Raw genomic sequence first — 22,482 nt, 5'->3', positions numbered from 1 at the left:
TGAGCTGTCCATCCTCCCACCTAAATTTGAAAATTTTGAAATACAGACAGATAGTATAAAGACATATACCTCTTAAAGGAAAATATTAAAGAGAAATAAAATGTTTCAAATGTGGCAATAAGGGACATGAAGCCCCAAACTTAAAAGAAAGATATGAATACAAGGAAATTTGGAATGATAACTTAACAAATCGCTCTTTTGATGTTATATTTATTTTATCATAAGCATCCAATATCGGTTTTGATAGTATTTTTATTTGAAATATTTTTTACTTTCTTTATCAACTTCAAAATATAATCCACACTCATTACATATATATACAGGAATCAACAATTTTAATTAATTTGTAAAAAATAAACCTTTAAGATTTGATGTGCTTTCCAAACCTACAAATTAATGAAATAATCTTAATAATATATATTAAAATTTCCAAACACATAAATTTGGAGATCAAGAGTCAAGACAAGATTTGCTAGTACGATTGATAATAGACCAAACTACATTAACAAACATCATGATTGTGTCATAATAGAGCCTACATATCACGTGTTAGACCCACATTATGCCATGATTGGTCTAGGTGGACTTTAAAAAATAGGATATTACACACATTTCTAAACTTCACACGAAAAACAATCCCGTATAAGGTTATTTTTGGATACATTTTTTTTATTATTTTTAAAAGTAGAAACTAGAAAGTATTATGCAAAGTATAAAAATTTTTATATAAAAAATAAAATATACCTATTTTTTTTATAAAAAAAACTTGATAAGTAAAATTTTTCACTTTCTTAATTTTTTAAAAATAATTTCAATTATAAATTTTTTTATAAAATAAAAATAAATCTAAACACTACTTAAATGTCTTATTTGTATTTGTAAATTTAATTTATTCCATTATAAATATTATTTTTACACCTTTTTTCCAAAAAATAAAATAAAAACATTATTAGGAATTTATAATTTTAAATTTGGATTTTTAAATAACATTTTCATCCGAAAAATGTAGTCGACGACTTTCCGGTAGATTTTCGGTGGAACCGGGGAAGTAAAAAACGAATTATAATTTAAAATTAATGGGCCCCACGCTAGTTGGGGTCGCCCTGGGCATCCTCCGACTTGGAGGCCAGAGCAAAGACCGCCGAGTCAAAACGCAGCGTTTCATTGGATATATCTCTGTCTCCTAACTCCACATACAAAAAACCAAGCATCTTACAGCACACCTCCACTCACCTTCAAAACCAATATCCCTCTCTATATATATAGCAATCGAAAATAGGGTTCTCATCGGTCTCGATTGCGGTCAACAATGGCGTTCAGGCTCAGCTCCGGTGACGTCACCGGGTTCAAGGTATTGTTCTCCATGGCGATTATGTACGGACTAATGGCTGTGCTGGTCTATTCCATTGTCCACATGCATTTCATCACGCCCCTGGGGATCGATGCCCCTCTCGATCGCTTCTCTGAGGGAAGAGCTCTCCAACACCTCCGAGTGTTGTCCCAGGAGATTGGCAGCCGCCAAGTCAGTAGAAACTCTCTTGCCTTTCTCCTTCCCTCTCCCACTCTGTGTTTCTGTCTTTCTTTGTAATTTTTATTTGGCCTGTTTTGATTTGATTTTGTGGTGGTAGAGTTTCTTTTTCTCCGTCGTCCGTTTGGTTGCTGAGAAAATGCGGGCAAAGCAAAGAAAATGAAAGTGTGTGACTTTGTTAATGGGTTTTCATCATTATGGCGGTTCCCACGGAATTATTTGTAGTGGTTTATCTAGTTGGGTTGACTTTTCCCAATTTCTTTATTTTTATTTTCATTTTTTTTTTGAACGATATGATCTGAATATGGTGGACTTAGAATCTCAGTTTTTTTTCCGTTTTTCCGATGGAAAGATATTTATTTCAGGAACATCGGATTAGTAGCTGGGAACGGTAGGGAAGGAAAAAATTTTGAAATTCGAAAATTCAGTATTAAGGACCTGAGAAAACAAAAAAATCTGCTTATTTAAGTTGAATACCAGTATTTAGCTTATTTAAGTCTGTTTTTTAGTTTGTTTTATTTCTATGTTTTATATTTTGGAAGACAAAAGCAAAAAATTATTGATCTATTTTCTCTGCTTCTGTTATATCGGCAACCATACAAAGTTAAACTTAAACACCCATATGGAGGAAGGTTTGTGCTTTTTTGTTTCAATTATTTATAGTATGGTTGTTGCTAGGAAGGGAGTCCGGGTTTGAAAGAAGCTGCTCGGTATATTAAAGCACAATTGGAAGTGTTGAAGGAGAGAGCTGGTTCCAATATTAGGTTGGTATGTTATTCCAATTTGTGTGATTTTAAGTTCGTGTTATGCACTATTCTATAGGCTTGTTAGTGAAGTAGAGGCTTGAAGTTTCACTTTCATAAGATATATACATATTTGATGCAAAGGGTTTCCTTCTTCTTATGCCTGTCAGTAAATCCCTGTGCTACTTTCAAATTGTCTTACTTGCAGGATTGAGATTGAGGAAACTATTGTTGATGGCTCCTTCAACATGATATTTTTAGGATATAGCATATCTTTGGGGTATAGAAATCATACAAATGTTATCATGAGGTACTTCACAGAATCCTGGTTGAGTTTATATTACAGTGAACTGTTACCTATCAAAAAAAAAAAAATATTACAGTGAACCGCAAGAAAAGCCAACAAAAGGAAAAGGGGAAAAGGAAACTAGCATATTTTGTTGCATTATGATAAAAATTCTTAGCCAATCTATCATGTTTTAATTTTCCAGAAAAATATGCTTTGTTGTAAAAGACATTGATTAATTCTTAAATGATCTGAGCGTTTGAAGAATTACTGTTAGAATCTGATTATTTTCTTGGAAAATGTAATTCTAAATTAATTTAAATTGAGTTACAGGATATCATCTGTAAATTCGCAAGAGACTGATCCATCAGTTTTATTGAATGGCCATTTTGATAGTCCGCTTGGTTCTCCGGGTGCTGGTGATTGTGGTTCATGTGTTGGTGGGTTCATTAATAATCTCTACTACCTGGGTGATATGTCATGACCATGTTTCCACATATTGTATTAATTCCTGTGTAATTTTCCTCTTTACAGCATCAATGCTTGAAATGGCAAGACTTACTGTTGACTCTGGCTGGGTCCCCCCTCGTCCCATTATTTTTCTTTTTAATGGCGCTGAAGAACTTTTTCTGTTGGTAAGCAAATGTTGCATTACTTTGAGAAAAAGAAATTATTTTACTAGTTTGGGAATAATCGATAGTGTGGTTATTTATTATCACTATTATTATTACTCAGCAATACATTTCTCGTTTCGTTTTTGGGTCGTTATTTAATTTTTGATTGGGTATCATGTTCTATATCTGCCCTCACTGGCAAGCAAATACATCAATTTAGCTATTGAACTCTAGTTAGCAATGGTGCTTAAAAAATTTGACCTCTAGAGAGTTCAATTCATCATTAATATTTCTGTTTTGTTCCATTGATGCAAGTGTGATTTTTTTTTTTCCCTGGTAATATGTTCTATATCTGTGTTCACTTCCAAATAAATGTAAGTTGGAATCTTGAGCTCCAATCAGCAATGGGGTAATCTTCAAGATTAGACCCCTAGAGTATTTGGTTTGTTCTGAGTGGGAAGATGTCTTAGTTTGTATCAAGGCAGAATACATCTTTTCTAATTTTACTTCTCATTATATGTTTTGCCAACAATGCCCATCCATGGCTATTCATACGATTAGCATTCATTGGGACACACCTGTAAGTTTTTAAATGGAGATAAATAAAAAAGGGGAATAAAACTAGGGCAATGAAGTTGGGAAATACCAGATTTATTGTTTTTCAAGTGGACTACAGCATGTTGTACCTTTCAAAGAGCAGAGTGTTCTCATAACAGGGTCTTAAGTTTGTATTTACCATATTGTTCTCATTATGAAGCATCCTTTGGTTGTGTCCTTGGGTGCCTGCCATGACATTCCATGACCTGATCAGGTGGCTTTGTTGTCTGGCATGCTTTTCAGATACATTTTCTTTTCCTATACCCTGCTTTTGTTTTGTGCAACAAAGGAACTTAGGCATTGTGGAGTGTCCGTCTGACACAGTCTACAGCTGCAAAAGAACTTAACATCTTCTATTTAAATAAATGAAAATTTATAATACGTGAATTGTATATTATTTCCAAATTAAATCGATGAAAGATATGGTCAACCTTCAAAGAAACTACAACATCTTTTCTTTTATGTGGATAGGTATCAGTCTGGTTGTAGATTATAAAGAAAGAAATTTAAAACGTTTGTTTTGATATGTAGAAGAGGGTATTATCTGTTGGATTTAACCTGATAATGTGTGTTAAAGGTAGAAAAGTGTGTATTTAGTTTATCTAAATTTTGTGTTTGCCATTCCAATGTGTTTAAGCTTATGACTGGTTATTTGTTTACCATGTTTCAGGGTGCACATGGATTCATGAAGACACATAAATGGAGTGATACAATTGGAGCTTTTATAAATATTGAAGCATCTGGGACGGGAGGTCTTGGTAGGACTTGATCTAATGTTAATATTTTCTTTTGCAATAATTCTTAATCTTTGTTTAGTTGGTTGGATATTACATGAGATATGATAAGAGAATGAATAACATATCTTATTCCATATTTGATTGGAGATGGAATAGGATAAGTTATCCCATCATTTATCTCAGCTCATATTTAATCATACATAGAATATGATAAGTGATAAGATAACTTATCCAACCTCTTTTTAATACCTCTTTACATAGGATATAATAATCCTAAATTGAGTTATGAGATATGCATACCCCATGAATAATAAAATTATCCTTTGTTCATTTTCTTTGTTTGTTTCTCAATTTTTTTTATATTACTCATTTTACAAAAAAAAAAAAAAAAAAAAAGAATTTTTGATTAAAAAATTAAATATTAGTTTGAAAAGGAAATGAATTAAAAAAATGCGAATAATACAACCTAAAATGATACTAATAGAAAGTATTATATTATATATATAATGATTTTATATATTTAAATGTGATATATTTTCTATTCCATTTTTTATTCTCTCTACAAACCAAACATGAACATGTCATAATATATCTCATTGGATATAATATCCTACGATATCGTTTTCATTGGATATAATATCCAAGGATATCATATCTCATTGAAAATGATATCCTAGGATATGCATATCCTATCATATTCTATCTTGCCAACCAAATGCAGTTGTACTATATACCTTATGTTGTTGCTAAAACTCATTACTGGAACTAATTATTTAATAAAATTTCTATTTTGGTGGATTATTGTGAGTGGAATGGCTTACAAAAAGAATATGGAAGAACTTTCTTAAAGTTGCTTGATTTTCACATACTTGGATACTATATCCAATGAAAATGATATCCTAGGATATGCACATCCTATCATATTCTATCTTGCCAACCAAATGTAGTCTTACTGTATACTTTATGTTGCTGCTAAAACTCAGTACTGGAACTAACTACTTAATAAAATTTCTATTTTGGTGGGTTATTGTTAGTTGAATGGCTTACAAAAAAAATATGGAAGAACTTTCTTAAAGTTGCTTGACTATCAAATAACTTAAATAATAAGAAAACAAGGTATCATTGTGTCATAGAATGGTGAACCCTTGTTATAAAATCTTAATTGGCATAAATTTTAGATGTTTTGCTCAATTACCCCCTCAAAAGTGGGAAAGAACCAGAGGACCAAGTAACGGACTAAAAATTGCCAATACAACTCACAAATTGGGCCATGGTGTGGTCGAATATTGCAATTACAATGCATGTGTTGTGTGCCGAATTGGTTTTTTATAAGTCAAAACAAGAATGTCACCCGCTATTTAATTTGACAGAAGTTACACTTCTAATGGGCTAAAATCAAACATGTAGTGGGAAACTTGGATTATTGATATCAAGACCTTGAAAAGTCAGATTTAATTTACTATGTTCTAACATGATAATAGAAACTTCCAAAAATATTTAAAATCTATTTCTCTTACTCAATTTTGCATTGGTGTGATCCTTACGACAAAATTTCAAAGTTTTGAATCTATACGTTTCTTGTACTTTATGCGATTTCTCTTTTAAAGTAATACTTGTTATCACTTATAAGGGAACTTCTAAAAGCTTTTGCTCTTTCCTGACTCCTAACATTAAAACCCTTGAACTAATCAAATTTTTTCTAACTTGAAAATCTGCTTGATCATTTAACTTGGGGCATGGCTTCCCTAATGGAATGACTTTTCATTTTCTTGTGATTCTATTGCATTTATGGTGGTGCAGATCTCTTTATTAATTTATTAATTGTTCAATTAACAGATTTAGTCTGCCAATCTGGACCTGGGTCTTGGCCTTCCCTTGTATATGCTCAGTCTGCAGTATACCCCATGGCACATAGTGCAGCTCAGGTTTTAGCTCTACTTCTTGATTAATTTGGCATTGTTATATTAGCTGATAATGAAGCACTATTTCTTGAGAGTTGGACCTTGAAATTTTTATCTTAGGTTTAATGAGTTATTCAAATTAAATATGTTAGGATGTTAATTTTCTGAAATTGATATATGATTTTCCCATTTTAAAGAATTTCAGAAATCATAAATGAATTAGGCATAAGCTACTAAGATTTATTGGAAGATGAAATAATCTTATTGGTTGCCCTTGAGGCTTGGCTCAAATGGTAAAGGGATAGGGAGAGTTTGTGGGAGGTTCTAGGTTCAAGTCCTAATGGGGGCAAAAATTTACCTATCAGAAAAAAAAAAAAAAAAAATCTTATTGGTTGTTGGAAACCAATGGCAACTGCTATTGATATTCTTTCCTCCACCTCTTATCATGAGTTGCTTTGTCCACTTTCTTTTTGTTCGTTCATTTCCCTCTCTTTCTTTGTTAAGTTGCTTCCCTTTCCCATTTCTTCCCATGTCATGACACTATATGAAAGTTATTGAGGAAAGAAGTGGTTAAACTTTTGTTTTTGGCCCTAGTAAAGCAGGTTCGGTTTCCCCTTACATTTAATATATCTTCAAAAAAGAAAAGGAAACAGAAAAAAATGGTTAGAAATCATTCTAACTGAGAGATACCATTATGAATGGATAGCTAAAATTGCTGTTTATGAAGTTCACAGGATTTTAATATATTGGAGTTGGTGAAGTTGCTCCCAGCTTTTCAAAATTTAAGGCACTTATGTTGAAGTGTGGAACCCTTAGTGTAAAAATGGAGAGGTCTTCTTTCCCTGTATGAGAAATGAAAAATATATGTAAGTGAAATGCAAGATATGTAGAAAAGGTAGAAAAGATTTCGTTTAGAAGGTGGAAAAAGAACAAAGCAAGAGCAAGTAGAAAAGGAGACATAAATTGATGGATGAGAAGTACTCTGCTTGGAGAGGGGGATCATAGGGTAATTTTTTATATCTGTTTTGTGAAAAACGGCTAATTAAATTAAGATAATCACCTAAGAGGTGGGATGAATTGAGTGTTAAAAACTTTATCCAAACCCAACAATTAAAAGCACATCATATGAGAAATGATGAACAAAGGAAGAATAATCTAAAAAGTTGAGAGATGAAAAATGCAAACTCTTTTATAGTGGTCGGTAAGCTACCTACGTCCACTTTCCTCAAGCCCCTAACTGAGTGAGGGTTCCACTATCTTCATGACTTTTAGAGCAAATCATCAAACTCTTTATACTTGGATTTCAAGGTTTCAATGGACCTTCACGACCTCTTCAAGTAATCACCCTACTTGAATAAATCTCTCACAAAGAGTAAGTAAGAAAGAATTCAAGAATTCCAAACCTAGTAGCAAGTTCAACTCTCAATACAAGAAGAAACTAAGTGGATTTGAAGGTGTGGAAAAAGATTTGCAAATTGAGAATTCAATGCACTTGTAGAAGAGCTTTGAATGAGAAGAAAGAATGTTTTTTCAATTGAATACAGTTGTTCTCTTATCAATAAATGCTCTAAAACTCTCCAATTTATAGGTTTCTAGCTTGGGGACCCCAAAAGTCATAAATGGGCCTCAACCGATTGAGCAACTGGTGGTTTAATCGGTTCACTAACCGTTGTGCATTTAAGGCATTGTAGGTGACCGCTAGGGTTTAGACCCTCAACTATTTAGGCAATCACCTCAATTGGTTAAGGCTTTGCCTCAACCTACAACCCAGCTACTGGAAGAGAGAGAAGATAAAAATGCACCATTGACTAGTCGAGTTGGTTTCCAAACCCCCTTGACCAGTTGCGCTTAAAATGACCCATTTTGAGGTTTGGAACCTCTAGCAATTTGTGTACACCTTCTTAAAACCTTTTAGGATAAGTTTAGAAAAAATTTAGTTCAAGGTTTAATTTAAAACAAAGATTCACCCATTTCTTTGACAAAAAAGATCGTTTTAGGCTTAAGGAGGGATGAAAATTAAGTTGTAAGTGCATGAAAATGATTTAGACTAAATTGGACCAACAAATACGATCTTACATTTAATCCTAGGTCATTTCAAGTTTTCAAGGAACCCAAGTCTTCATGGTATTGATCTTCTTCCATTGTTGCTTGAGCTTTCCTTAAATTTTCACAAGTAAACCTGAATAACTTAACTTGATTTGAACAATTACTAACCTTAACCTTGTTTTATAATCATCAAAACCCAATTAGGAGAACCCTTGCACTTGTATGTACCATTACTGAAATAAATACGTTTGTTTTTAATAAAGAAGGGATAATATTGGGTGCCTATGGTGAATGGATCGGTGTGATACTATAAGACAGTATATGGATAAACAGATGTTGAAGCAGGTTTTATAATTCATTTGTTTGTCTTGCAAGTTGCAACTAGACATTTTGTGTTGTAGAAGAAATCATAAAAATGTAAGTCAGGTTAACCAGGATTTTCTTTTTCTTTTTCTTTTTTGTAACTGATTAAGTAGAAATTTTATGAGAAATAACTTGTGGCCAGGTCTTTTTGAGCATCATACTGATAATGTTTGTACTCAAAGATATAGGTTGTCTTCCTATCACCGATTTAATATCATTTTCGTGTGCTTTTTCAGTTGGTTCTGTTCTTGATCTTTCTTAGTTGTAATAAAAACAGTCTAGTAAGCAGTTTTTGTTTTTGTTTTAGAACATTGAATATTGTTTCTACTTCCTCTTCTACTATGTTTACTTGGTTTTGAACATTCATAATGAGGTTGGAAAAATTCAGCTATATTCACCTCATCTTCAACTATATTATGTGGTCTCCATTCCCTTGCTATCTATTATTCTTTTGTTTTTTCTAGTAGTAGTCTTGTAGTTCAATATGTTCTGTTTGATATTTTTCTTTCTTTATGCAGGATGTTTTCCCTGTGATTCCTGGAGATACAGATTATAGAATATTTGCTGAAGATTATGGTGACATTCCTGGGCTAGATATTATCTTTCTTCTTGGTGGTTATTTTTATCATACCTCCTATGATACAATGGAGAGACTATTGTATGCATTAGAACTGCTATTTTGGTACAAATTCACTTAAGTGGAGGTTTAATATGACTTCATCCATGACACTTCTGATAAATACTAATATTCATAAATCAGACCTGGAAGCATTCAAGCGCGTGGAGAAAATTTGTTAAGCATAACAAGGGCCTTTGCTAATTCCTCTAAGTTATTGAATGCTCATGAACGAGAATCTCTTAAAGTTGCTGCCAATGAACCCAAGGATGAGCGAGCTGTTTTCTTTGATTATTTATCATGGTTCATGGTGTGCCACATTATTTATTTATAATTTTTATTCATGGTTTACATTATTCTTTTATTGTCATTTTCATATTTTGATTGTCAAGTAAGTTTGATTTTAAGTGATAGATAATATTTCTCCTTTTATTTTCCATTTAAAATTTTTTAGATATTCTACTCAAGAAGGGCAGCTGTGGTGCTTCATACTATTCCAATTGCTATCTTCCTTCTTATGCCATTTCTTCTGTTTGTATTGAATATCGGAAAACGTACTTGGTTTTCAACATTCTATGACTTTTTTAAAGGTAAATGGTCTTTTATTTATTTTTTGTTTTAGTTTTTTCTAATTCTTACTGTGCATTTTCATTCAAAGTTTCTCATGTGCTTTTTATGTTTGAAGATCTTTATTTCTTTGCTCTATCATGTTTTTTTAAGTCAATAAATTTTTGTCCTTCTCTCTCAGTAGTATATGTTAATATTTAAGCTTAAGAATTAGAACCTATTGAAAGTCCCATATAATGCTGCTCTATTTGTTAACTTTGCAGGATTACTGCTCCATACTATTGGAGTTGTGCTGGCAGTTGTCGTTCCAATTGTCTTTGCTATCCTGAGATTGTTGTTTTCTAATCATGCAATGAGCTGGTAGGCGTTTTTTTCATTTTGAATTACTTATCTATTATGATTTTGTTTTTATGTATTACAATATAATGTTCAATTAACAGATGTGTAACACATACACATACACATGTACTCGTGTGTTTGTGTGCATACATATTACCATGAAACATTTTGTGCTTGTCTGTAAGGTTGCTCTAGCAGGTGTACTTTTTATAACTTTGAGCTTGGTGTTTTTTGAACTCCAAATTTGCTTATTAATAGTTGTTTTTTTTTTCTTTTTCTCCAGTAGCAAGTTACTTTGATTTAGTAGCTAACTGTTTCATTGATGAAAGAGCTGTTTCTATTGCATTGTGCAAGGCAGCGAAAGTGAGAAGTAAACAGCCTTTTGTTTCTCTGGTTTAAACCTTGTGCTTTATTATGTCCTTTGGAGGGGAGTTATTATTGGGTCAAGAAAAGAACATATATCCTGAGCAATATTGCTGCATGGGACAAAAAAAAGAGCTAATCAAATAGTTTTGTCATGCTTAAAGAGAATAGAATGAAGCAGAGGCTACTCAGTATTGCTTCTGTAGAACCGTTTTTCTCTTTCATTTCATTCTCTGCAACACAATCAAAATCATCCTATCCCAGGTTAACAGGCGGGATACTATTTAACTAGGTGTTGCAAAGCCAGGATATGTGCCCAGGTTCTTGGACCTCCTGGTGGATGGTCTACATCATTTCCTGGTTGCACTCAGCCATGTTTCAGAATTTTGAAATGATGTTCTAGTTATAAACTTCAGTAACCATGAAATTTCTTCCAGATCTATACCAGTTGAAGTTAAAGCTGAAGTTGTAGTTTAATATGTTGACATTAATGCTCTTCTGAATAATGAATTTCTTAGTTACATGCTTGATTGAATGCAGGTTTGCTCGCCCTTACCTTGCTTTCATGATGTTTATTCCCTGCTCACTTGTTGGTGTTTTGATTCCAAGAGTTGTTTGGAGAAGTGTTCCCCTCACACATGGTGTTTCACGTCTTCAAGCATCAAAGGAGGTTATATAATTTTCCTTACTAATCTTCTTAAATTATTGTTAATGGTGACTAAATTTATAATATGTAATTGTCTAAGCTGATTTTACTTTCACAATTAGCAATTAGATTAATGCTCATAAATTGACTATTTAAATTGAATTTATAAAATCTCATAAATCATTTTCTTTCTGCTGAAATTTTGATGACATGGACCAATGAGATGGATGACACATTTCAAAGTCCATTGTAGTGAACGCACAGGATAGATGAAGCAATTAGATGGACAAAATGTGACTCTGGCATTATTCCACCCATATGAGAACTGAAAAAATGAGATGCAGAGCTATTTTGGCTAGCAACTGGTGTTTGTATAACTTACTCACAGATCAAGTCAATGTAGCTGAAGTATTGAAAAAAACTAACTAGGTGATGAACTGTTTTTTCATTGGCTGCAGTGACTTGTTAATAGTTGTGCAAAACACAGCCAATGGAATTCTTATGTATGACAAAATGATCAGTTAGAATTTTACAATTGATCTATTGTCAAACTGTTCCTTTCATGCAATGGAGGCTGTTATTGCTTTTGGTTGTTGGATGCATATGGTGTGCAATGGCATCCAATTTTACTACAGGCTTGAGCCTCTTGTGGAATTAAATGATATTTTTCACCCTCACATTGTGTTCATATTATTTGTACTTGGGCTGAAATGGTTGATCTTAATTCTAGTTTGGAGTTCGAGTTCCACTTCATATGTATGGTGCATGTGCCTTGTTCTTGGTTTGTGATTGATGTACATTGTAAACATGTGTTCTGCCTGACATGTTTACACATCATTAATTGTGATTGATAAAATCTTTGGTTTTTGGAGTGGGGAGAGTTTGAGATTCAACTCTTACTGGTAACTCATTTCAAAATGATATATGCCCCTCATTTTGCTTCTTGCATTGCACCTATAGTGCACTTGCAGAGGTACCTTTCATACACAGTGGACTCCCAGAATCAAAGGTGGAGTGCAAATATTGGTTCTCTTGGGAAAAGTGAAATAGAGAAATTATTGGGTTGCCTGATCTAGAATTCAATTTTTTAGCATCTGAACCTCATCCATTATCAGATTTCTCCAAACTGCAGCAATCCTTGTTTCCATGCAGTCTTCTTTAAGATATCTGTATATTTGGTTGCTGAGATTCTGTTATGCTTGTACTATATGTTGGCCTGCCTCTAAGAGGTTATGGTTACATTTATACACTCTTGTGCTGCTTCTCTTTGCATCTTCTATGTTTCTCCTGCAATTTGAGACAATATACAATAAACTCATCTGAACCTTATTACAGCTATTCATGATTTAATACATGAATTCTTATCGGTTAGATTGAGCCATTTTGTGTTAAATCACAGTCTATCATCCTTTTCCTTATCATCCTTTTCCTTGCTTAAATCATGACAACCAAATGTGTGATCCTCACCTCGTCACAATTAGTTTTCTATCGTATTGTGTAAAGGTAATCTTATCCCTATTTCTAACTATGCTTTGGGAACACAAACTCCCATTTATCTCCTTTTATGACCATAAATAACAGGCAAGTTCAAATCTGAAATTTGTATACTTCCAGTTTTCTGTTATTTTCATTGTAGGAATTTGATTACTTTAGCATTTTGTATTGTTTCTGCCATTCTCCTACTGTTGGAGCCTATTGCACCAGCTTCTGGACAACCTAGTATTAAGTTTTTATTTTTATTTATTTATTTGTTTTTGGCCTTCTTACTGGTGACACATTAGAAGTTTGCTTGGATACTGGAGTTTGTTTTTCTTGCATCTTTCTATTTTGTCCTATTCCATGTGATGATAATTTCTTTATCCCTTTCCCCAGAGGATAAGAAATTGAATTATAAGCATGTTGCATTCGTCTTTATTTGTTTCTTCTGTAGATGCATTTGTTATAGAGATTTTTCACTCTAATCTTGGTAGCATAATGTTTTATTCAAGGTTTTTAGATCCATCTTTTTCAATCAAAAACTTATATTTGATCTGCATAACATTTTTCACCACCAGAGGGTGAACTAATGATTTGGCATATTCCTCAGGGACTATCTGATGATCCAAGGTTCTGGGGGGTGTTTGGGTTTTATGCTCTGTTGACCTTGGTATGCAATTTGATCACTACATAAAACTGGATTTCATTATTTTGGGAAACGAATATGAGATGAGTAACCTTTCTGTCTATGTGTGTGTGAGTGAATGAGTGAGTGGGTTTTTCTGTTCTGCTTAATTCTATACAGTTATGAGACTTGAAATGGCTAAGACTACATTAGTGAAAGCAGGCCTATCTTGTAGCTGGATTGAGTGGAGGTTTCTTGACTTTTTCTCTGTCAGTTTCTATGCTTGCTGCATGGATCTCATTTCACTTTGCAGTCAAGCTTTTTGATTGTCAATCACTTAGGTACAAGTTAAAATGGTTCTCTAATAATAATCTTGTTGATATTGTTCAATATTATAGTGTGAGTGAGAAGTTATATTTTTTCCAGATCAGCAATGTGCTACGTGTTACCTCTAATACCCTGCATCACGTACTCTGTCTACTTTGGTGGGTTTCTTGCCCAATTCTTGATTGAGAAGATGGGTATGATGGGTTCTATCCCACCCCCCTATGGTTAGTCTTTCCATACTTTTATTGTTACCAATGCTAGTATAATTTTTTTTTGATAACCGTGGATGTCCGGGCCAGCTTATGCGCACCTCGACTAATCCCACGGGGCCCTGAAGTTAATGACCGGGTAAACCTCCAGTGGCCCTGAGGGTTACCAATGCTAGTATAATGTAATAACCTTTCAATTCAGAGGGTGTTTGGTAAAACTTAATACTTATTATTTAATGAGTTAAGTTGACTTTAAGTTAAATTATTCTTAAGTTGTTTAATTAAAATTTATGACTTGATTTTTACTTTAGCATTAAGGTTGTTTGGTAAAGTTAACTTAAAATTTTTATGCTAAAAATCATCAAATTGACATATTTACCCTTATTAATTGTAATTAATGTTTACCCTCATTAATCTCAAACAAATTTTTTTTATTAAATATTCATATTAAAAGTATTGCAAACACATAAAAGGACTTCAAAATATTTACAATAAAAAACAATTTGCAGATGTGGAGACATGGATATAAAAGAGACTATCATTAGGTGTGGACAAATAAGGCAAAGAGATTTGAAATTCAAAATAAGTTAATTCTTTTGACTTAATACTTAAAGTTATTTTTAATTTTAAGTTTTAATATAAAGTTATTTTATTAAACAAACTTAATTTACTTAATAACTTAAATTAAGTTATTAAGTCATTAAGAGTTGATCCACCAAACAACCTCATGTCACTTTCAATTGGTTTATTGTTAGAAATATTCTTGTTGAGACAGTAATGACAGTATTGTGTCTGACTAATTCTGGCTGAAGCAATCAGTCACGGAGTATGCAATTGGATACATGTGGCTCAAAAATCTAATTGACTGTATATTCAACCTGTTTCATATTTAAACTTCTTGTGCTTCTTTATACAAATTTCAAACAATATTCCGATCTTTTGCATAGGGTTTTTTTTTTCCCCCTCTAAATGGGGAAAACTCCATTTATGGACGGTCGTGGTGCATTGATGTATCACTTTTATAACATCCATTCTGGCTAAATGGATGATCCTTTCATTTATATGCTCTCCTGTTGCTTGTACTTGAAGTGGTTTGTATTGAAAATTATTAACATGAGTAAGCACATATATACTTCAAACTTATCTCTTTATGATGATGGCAGTTATATAGGAAAATCTCAAAGCGGAAAAGTCTATTTACCTGAGTATTCTAGTTGCTTTACAAGTATTTCAAACAAATTAATCTTCATTTGCAGGATATTTCATTCCGGATATTATAGTGGCAGCAGTAATAGGATTAGTAACCAGTTGGTGTGTGGGCCCGCTAATACCTATTTGTGGTCACTGGCTTGCCAGATCATCCATCTTGAAATTCTTGTTGCAGCTTAGTGTGCTTGCCTTGGCTCTGTCATCGCAGTTCTTTCCTTATAGCATTGCTGCTCCTAAGAGGGTTGTTTTTCAGCATACATTCCTAACTGCAGGTACTAAATAAAACAACAGTTATTATGCTATATATGTCACATGCTCCTATAAATGCTCATTGGGGGCTTAGGTTTATATAAATATTTTTAATTTCTTTATGCTCTCCTTTCAAACTTTCAGCTGTTTTTTGGTATGGATCAAAGCTCGTATTTATCACACCTGGTTTAATTTGATGAGTTGGTTCTTTAGTGGGAAGGTTTCATATCGTCTTAACTTGTAACTAACTTTTCATCTACAACCTTGCAAAAGCATTGAAAAATGAAAACTGTATTCTCTTCAAGCATTAAATAGTTTCCACTTGTTCCAAGTTTTGAATTTTTTGTTTTTTAATATTCTTTTCTGGGATTTCATCATAACTGATACAAAGATGTGTTCCAGGAGCTTTTGTTGGGCTTAGTAGGTATCAGATAATATTTAATATTTATTAGTGCATTGGATGCTTGTTAGTGGGCTTTCTTGTGTCTAGGATAAACACATTTATTGCTTTCTTTATACTAGGATATGCAGAGTAAGTCATAGGTGGGAGTGGACGGACAGGTAATTGAATGCAACACACCAATAGGACTCAGAATAATAGGTGGAAACAAAGGATCTAAAAATGCTCAAAGCTTTCTGAGTTAGAGCATGATGTGGTGTGAATTGGGATTCCAGGTCTATGCCATTATAAGTCGCTTGAGGAAAATAGCATTCTTTAAGGCTCCTTTACTTCATTGTAACTGGGAACCAGTGGTGGAATCTATCAAAGGACAGTTAGCTTAGTGGAAGAGACAATGCCTCCATATGAGGTTGAGTCATGCTCATTGAAGACACTCTGTCTAGTTTGCCAGTTTCTTTTTCATGTTTTTCTTTTGTCATTCCAGTATTGGTTCAACAGAGGATTGAAAAGATATCTGGGGGGCACTGGTTTGTTATTGTAGTAAAGACTCATTTGGTTAAGTGGGAGGTTGTTTATTCCACCGAGAAGGGAAATAGTTTTAGTTTGAGAAATTTGCTCCTGAATAAAGCCCTGCTGGGTGAATCACTGTGGAGATTCATGTCTGAAAGAGATAGATTGGAGAGGAAAGTCGGATAAGTTTGTAGAATTGGAAAGTGATGGTGTTTGTAGGTGGGCAGAGGACCAGTGGTGAGTAGGATTTGGAAAGTAATCAGGGGTGGTTGAGAAACCTTATTTTTCATTTATAGGCTGGAGAGGTTGAGAAACCTTTGCTGAGCAAACTTTTATCAGAGGAGTGGAAGAAGAACAAACTTCTGGTTTCATGTCTGGTTTTGGGAAGGGATCTGTAGTATATTGGAACTTATCTTGCATTTGTCATAAATGCTCTCATCTTTTATTTAATACTTTACAAGTTTTTGCCTTATAATAACTACTTAACAACTTTACAGCATCCTTAATTTTAGTGAACAAACTATTTGTCAGTTGTTCAACATGTCTTTTTTATTGAAGTACAGTTGATCTAATTGTTTTCTTAATTCTTCCATTAGAGAGTATTTGGTGAACTTAATACTTATTACTTAATGACTTAAGTTAAATTATTTTTAAGTAGTTGAATTAAAACTTGTTCCTTGATTTTCACTTTAAGTATTAAGGTTGTTAGGTGAAGTTAACTTAAAATTTATTGTTAGCTAGATTGTATACTCCCTGTATACGTGTGGCTTTTTGGCCTCTTATCAATATATTCTGTGCTTATTTATAAAAAAAAAACTTAAAATTTATTTTAAATCATCAAATTAACATATTTACCCTCATTAATTTTAACTAATATTTATCCTCATTAATTTTAAAAAATATTTATTTTCTTTAATCTTAACCGATAAATTTGTTTGTTAAACAATTATATTTAAATTGTTGTAGATATATAAGATAACCACAAAATATTTACTATAAAAATGAGTCATGGATGTGAATTCATAGTTATAAAATATACTTTCCCTAGATATGGGCAAATGAGGTAAAAAAGATTTGAGATTAAGAATAAATTAATTGTTTTGTCTTATGATTAATTTCATTAACCTTTCTTAAGGTTTGAGCTAAATACACCTAACCACCATTGATTTGAAATTTCATCAAATACCTTCCTTCCTCTTCTTATTTGTTATTTTTACTCACCTACACTTTGATTTAAAATAATGGAGGTGTATGATGAAATTTCAAACGTGCGGTGACTAAGTGTATTCAGCTCAAACCTGAGGAGAGATAAGTGAAATTTACCATTTTGACTTAATACTTTAAAAGTTATTTCTAACTTTAAGTTGTGATATGAATTTATTTTGTCAAACATACTTAATTTACTAAATGACTTAAATTAAGTTATTAAGTCATTAAGTTGATTTACCAAACACCCTCTTATTGTTCTCCCTTCAGTTTGTTTGGAATAAATTGGTTATTTAATAACCTAGAAGAAAGTTTGGTTTGATCTATTTTGTCCAAATGTTTTGTGATATAAGTTCTTGTTATAGTATTTTCCTAACCTCTATCAATCTAATTTGTTTTAAACCCTCCACTATCACTATTTCTTTCCAATTCAATTCTGGCTCATCTTGTCATCTAAAACCATATTGATTGTGAGCCACATATGTAAAGAAATCTTATTTTTGCATGTGTTTCAACACATTGATAAACACCTACAGTGTAAGTTATCGACGCGAAATTCTTTCCTAAGAAGCTCATCAAATGCAAAGATGATGTTTAATACATTAACAATAAATTCATATGGGTGTACATATATATACACCATCAACTGAGGGGAACTAGAACATCAAATAACATACTTTTATTAGATAATTCATGTGAGAGTAATTTATTTTTTTCCTAATAGATATATTTGTTTCTATGGCTACAAAGGGATTAAAGTATCTGTCACTACATATTATATAACAAAGAAACCTGTAGTGTGCAAACACCCGTTGTCTTGTGGAACTTGTAATAATTGTGTTCTTATGACCAAATATTATCGTTAGTGAAGTGACCAACTACAATCAACATTGACCATCTTTAATGCATTAATATGAATGCATTTACAGGAATACATGTTGTGTAGGTCCTCAGCTTTCTTTACCTATCAAAAAAACAAAGTAGTTCCTTAGCTTTCTTCTTGATTTTTTTTTTTCTGGGAAAATTTGCCATTCCAGATATCTTCTTAAAACCTCTTTTGTTTTCTGATTTGACAGATGCAAGTCGGGTAGTAGGCTCCAGTTATGATTTTTCTGTGGTTGATTCCAATTCTTTGCCTTTTCTTTTTGAACATGCCCCCGAAGTGGCAAAGGAACTAAACATGGGTTCAGAGTTGTCATTTAAAGCCACTAAGGACTCTCCTCGACAGACTTGGATGGTATGTAGCTATATAACTTTCAAGCTAATATTCTGCCAGATACATAAACTGAGTTTGTTTGTATAATTTATGCCTTAGAAATGAATCATGGTCAATATTTTTCATATAAACTTCATCCTGAGAATGATGGGATCTTTGTCCTATTGTGCAAGCCATGTGTGCGCACTCTTTGGTCTTAAGAATGTTGGTTTTAAGAATTAGTGATTGCACTTCCCCACCTTGTGGAAATGTCTGGTCTTGTTATTCATTTTTGGAGTGGTGTTATTTGCTAACTACTCCCTGACAAATATTCAATCCAAAGATCTTAAATTCATGGTTATCATGGGCTGAGGTATGAAATTTTTTTAAGGGTCTGTTTCTTTTGCAGGTGCTCTTTCCAGTATCTTTCTTATTTTCAGGAAGCTTGAAGTTCCCTGCAAGAAGTGATGATATGTTGAAACACTACAGCTCTTTTCCCCATTTGTCTGCTTATAAGCCACATACGCTTTATGATGGGGGATCTCGTAGGGTTCATTTAGAATTTTACTTAGGGTAAGTATAATAAAATGCAAGTGCTATCTAAGAATTGATGTTGTTTTGTATATATATGCATGAACATTTTGGTGTGTTTTTCATTATTTGTCCTTTTTTACTATGGGGCACTGCAACAGGGTCATGCAGCAGACCTTGTCATACCTGGAAGGCCTTGTTGGGGATAGGTTTTGCTTTTGATATCAGCTTTAGCTAGAAATATAAGCTGAAATAAAGCCATGATTTTAAGGAGGCCATTTTGGTATTATGACGGTTTCATTAAACATGGAACAACGTCCCATATAAGCTAAAAGAAGCTTCCACAAGGGGCAACATTGTATTTACTTCAATCTTAAGCTCTTCCTAAAGCCAAAAACACAATATTGAAATTATCCAAAACACAAAATATTCTTGTTGGAGTTAGAGAAGAAATTTTGGCTTTCAAAAAGCCAATCCAAACAGGCCTCTGATAATTAGGTCATAAATATGCAAGGAAATGAGGACTTTTGTTGGATGATTTAAAGTTTCCTAGTTAGTTGCTTTGCATAACTTCTGATTTTCAAGAGTTTGTAGGCCATGTGCATGCCTTTGTCGGACTTTTTTACATGTCTAAATGCTAAACAGTTATATGATTCTGACAAGCACAGGAATCAATGTTGTGCTCTATGTTGAAATTAGTGCATATTGCATACTCACACAAAAAATTCAGTTTGGGTGGGGAGGATACAAAGTCTTTACCAGGGGTCTGTAGAAGTCATACTTAGGGCATAGATAACGTTCACTTGCTTCAGTTTACTGTTTCTCCACATGAATGAATCAGTACAGAAAGTTAAAAATCAAAAGTGAACGTCTGTGAATGCTCTCAACTCATCTTCTGTTCCATGTTAGCTTGTATTCGACCGATCACATGTTTTTGTCATATTGTTAGAAGGGGATGAATAAAATATACAGAATGCTGCAAGGAAAAATGCTATTGCACTAGTTCTCAGTATAATTTGTTTGTTGGATATGTAGTTGAAGAATTTATGTATTTCTTTTTCAAAAGTTAGCTGTAAGCTTTAATAGCTATATGTGATGTTTTTTCTCCCAGTTCTTTAGAGGAGGTTTGGGTTTCAGTCCTTAACATTACTGGTCCTTTATCCAGTTGGTCATTTGCAGATAATGTACTTCCTGGTAAGTATATTACTAATTATTATACATTATTCCTGGTAATTGTATGTCTTCATTGTAATTTAACCTTATGAAATTGTTTACAGCTCCTGAATCACGTGGTGGTGGTCCACTTTCATACATTTGTAGACTCAGTGGAGCTAGCCATGAGAATTGGACCTTCTGGTTGGAGGTATAGCTCCCGTTTGTATCACATTTTTTTAATATCCTGGGGTTAATTTCTGAGATTTATAACTGGGTTATTCTTATTTTTACGAATAATCCTTTTCCCTGCTCTGCTGAACTCTCTGAGAATTTGCAGGCTAGCAGTTCTGAAGAGATAAGGGTGGAAGTTGCTGTATTAGATCAATATATGGTGGATGCAGCAAAGAAGTTAAAGGGCCTTTTTCCGAGCTGGGTGGATGTTACTGCTTATTCAAGCTTTTTGTCTAGTTATGTCTTCTAAGTCTCCATTCATACAGGTTTTTTCAGGTAACCTCACAAAAATAAAGAGGTGACCTCTGCTTTTATTGTGAGCAACAGCTTTTCCATGAGACGGTACAATATTGGCAATGTGATTTGATTTGAATCTCCTTCATTTTCTTCCCCTCTCTATGAAGTTCCGATGCCCTCGGCCGCTGAGAAAATGAAAGGAAAGGGAATGTGAAAGAGATTAAGGCCGGTTGGGATAGAATTAAAATTATTTGAAGGTTTGTTGATTCATCATTCATGTGTAATCAAATCTTATAAGGATTAAGAATGGTGTTTAGCATAGTGTGTCAAAAACAAAAGGTTGAAAGTTAGCCCAAGTAAATGTCTCTTTCTTTATGCAATTGATATTATCAATTGGATAGCATTGGGTAAATGTTTCAATCACTTTGTCCATTCTTGAGGCAAATTAGACATTTTCAGGCAAGAAGTCCGGTCATAATTCAAGATTGATACTAGGCATGCCGGCGAGTTGTCCAGGGGTATGGTACATAGAGGGTTTGGTACGTTCCGTCAAAACATATTATTTCTTAATGTTTTTTTTCTCTCAGTCACTTTTCTTCTCTGTTTTTATTTCCTTCGTATTTTCCCCATCAAACGTAACCAAAATTTCTTTTTAGTTGGGTGGGTTTGCTTTGAAAGGAGAACTTTACTCTGAAATCTCAATGGCAGGAAATTGCCTTTCAGAATTAGCAAGAATGTGCAAAATAATGAACTCATAGTCTAAAAGAATAATTTAAATGATAAATTTTCGAATATGTTTGGTTTTCGAAAATTTTGAAAGAAAATATGGAAAAAGGAAAATAGAGAAAAAAAAAAGAAAAAAAAAATGTAAAGAATAATAAAGAATAAATTTAAAATTAATAATTAATTTTATATGTTATTTTAATCTTATTTTTAATTTTTTTTTTCTATGTAAAGATTGAATAATTTTAATTATATTTGATTTTTTTTCATATTTTTTTTTTAGATAAACTAAATATAAGAAAATTATTTTCCTTCACCTTGTAAAATTTTTAAGCTTTATTAGAGTGAGAGAGGTTATGGTTTTGTTTGGTAATTATTTTTTAAAAGAGTTCTGAAAAACAATATTTGAGAGAAGTTTTTAAAAAATGTTTTAAGAAACAAATCTTTATTTTGGAACTTGAAATGTTTTTAACCTATTTTTTATATTTTTTATATGTAATGTTTTATTTTAATTTTTCTCAATATTTATATAACTATTTTTTAAAATAGTTTTTAAAAAATAAGTAAAAACAATTAAAATAATTAAAATATGATTTTTGAAAGCATTTTGTTAGAACATAAAACTGTTTTATTTTGTAATAAAAATTATTTTTGAAAATAGTTCCAAAACTAATCATGTTTTTATATCATACATGTGAAAATCATTAGTTCACATGAAAGAAGAAATTGATTTTGACCTCATTTTTTTTTAACATCAATTAGACACTACAGGTGTTTTCTCTTTACTAAGCAACCTTGTTTATACTTACCGGATTGCCTCTTTTTCAAGTCCCAAACTATTTTGGTTACCTAT

At 32.7% G+C, this 22,482-nt stretch overlaps 1 protein-coding gene across 3 annotated transcripts; it reads left to right on the top strand.

Annotated features, from left to right (window-relative positions):
* Window positions 1-1,198: 1,198 nt before the first annotated feature.
* Window positions 1,199-21,046, top strand: LOC100267769 (uncharacterized). 3 transcript variants are annotated; one of them, XM_002279204.4, is made up of 21 exons: window positions 1,199-1,522; window positions 2,207-2,292; window positions 2,480-2,581; window positions 2,891-2,997; window positions 3,092-3,192; window positions 4,439-4,526; window positions 6,342-6,430; window positions 9,334-9,473; window positions 9,576-9,741; window positions 9,886-10,021; window positions 10,262-10,358; window positions 11,241-11,370; window positions 13,433-13,492; window positions 13,670-13,788; window positions 13,874-13,998; window positions 15,240-15,464; window positions 18,634-18,794; window positions 19,162-19,325; window positions 20,395-20,477; window positions 20,561-20,646; window positions 20,776-21,046. In XM_002279204.4, the coding sequence occupies exons 1-21, from the start codon at window positions 1,310-1,312 to the stop codon at window positions 20,917-20,919; spliced, it is 2,622 nt and encodes an 873-aa protein (XP_002279240.1). In that variant the 5' UTR covers window positions 1,199-1,309; the 3' UTR covers window positions 20,920-21,046. The 3 variants fall into 3 exon arrangements, with proteins under 3 accessions (XP_002279240.1, XP_019077638.1, XP_019077643.1); XM_019222093.2 differs by lacking the exon at window positions 2,480-2,581; XM_019222098.2 differs by lacking the exon at window positions 1,199-1,522 and having other exon boundaries at window positions 2,202-2,296.
* Window positions 21,047-22,482: the final 1,436 nt, after the last annotated feature.

Source organism: Vitis vinifera, chromosome 1, assembly GCF_030704535.1.
Source record: "Vitis vinifera cultivar Pinot Noir 40024 chromosome 1, ASM3070453v1".
NCBI lineage: Eukaryota > Viridiplantae > Streptophyta > Magnoliopsida > Vitales > Vitaceae > Vitis > Vitis vinifera.
The sequence above is the reverse complement of the archived record's forward strand: the minus strand, read 5'-3'. Positions and strand labels throughout refer to the sequence as shown.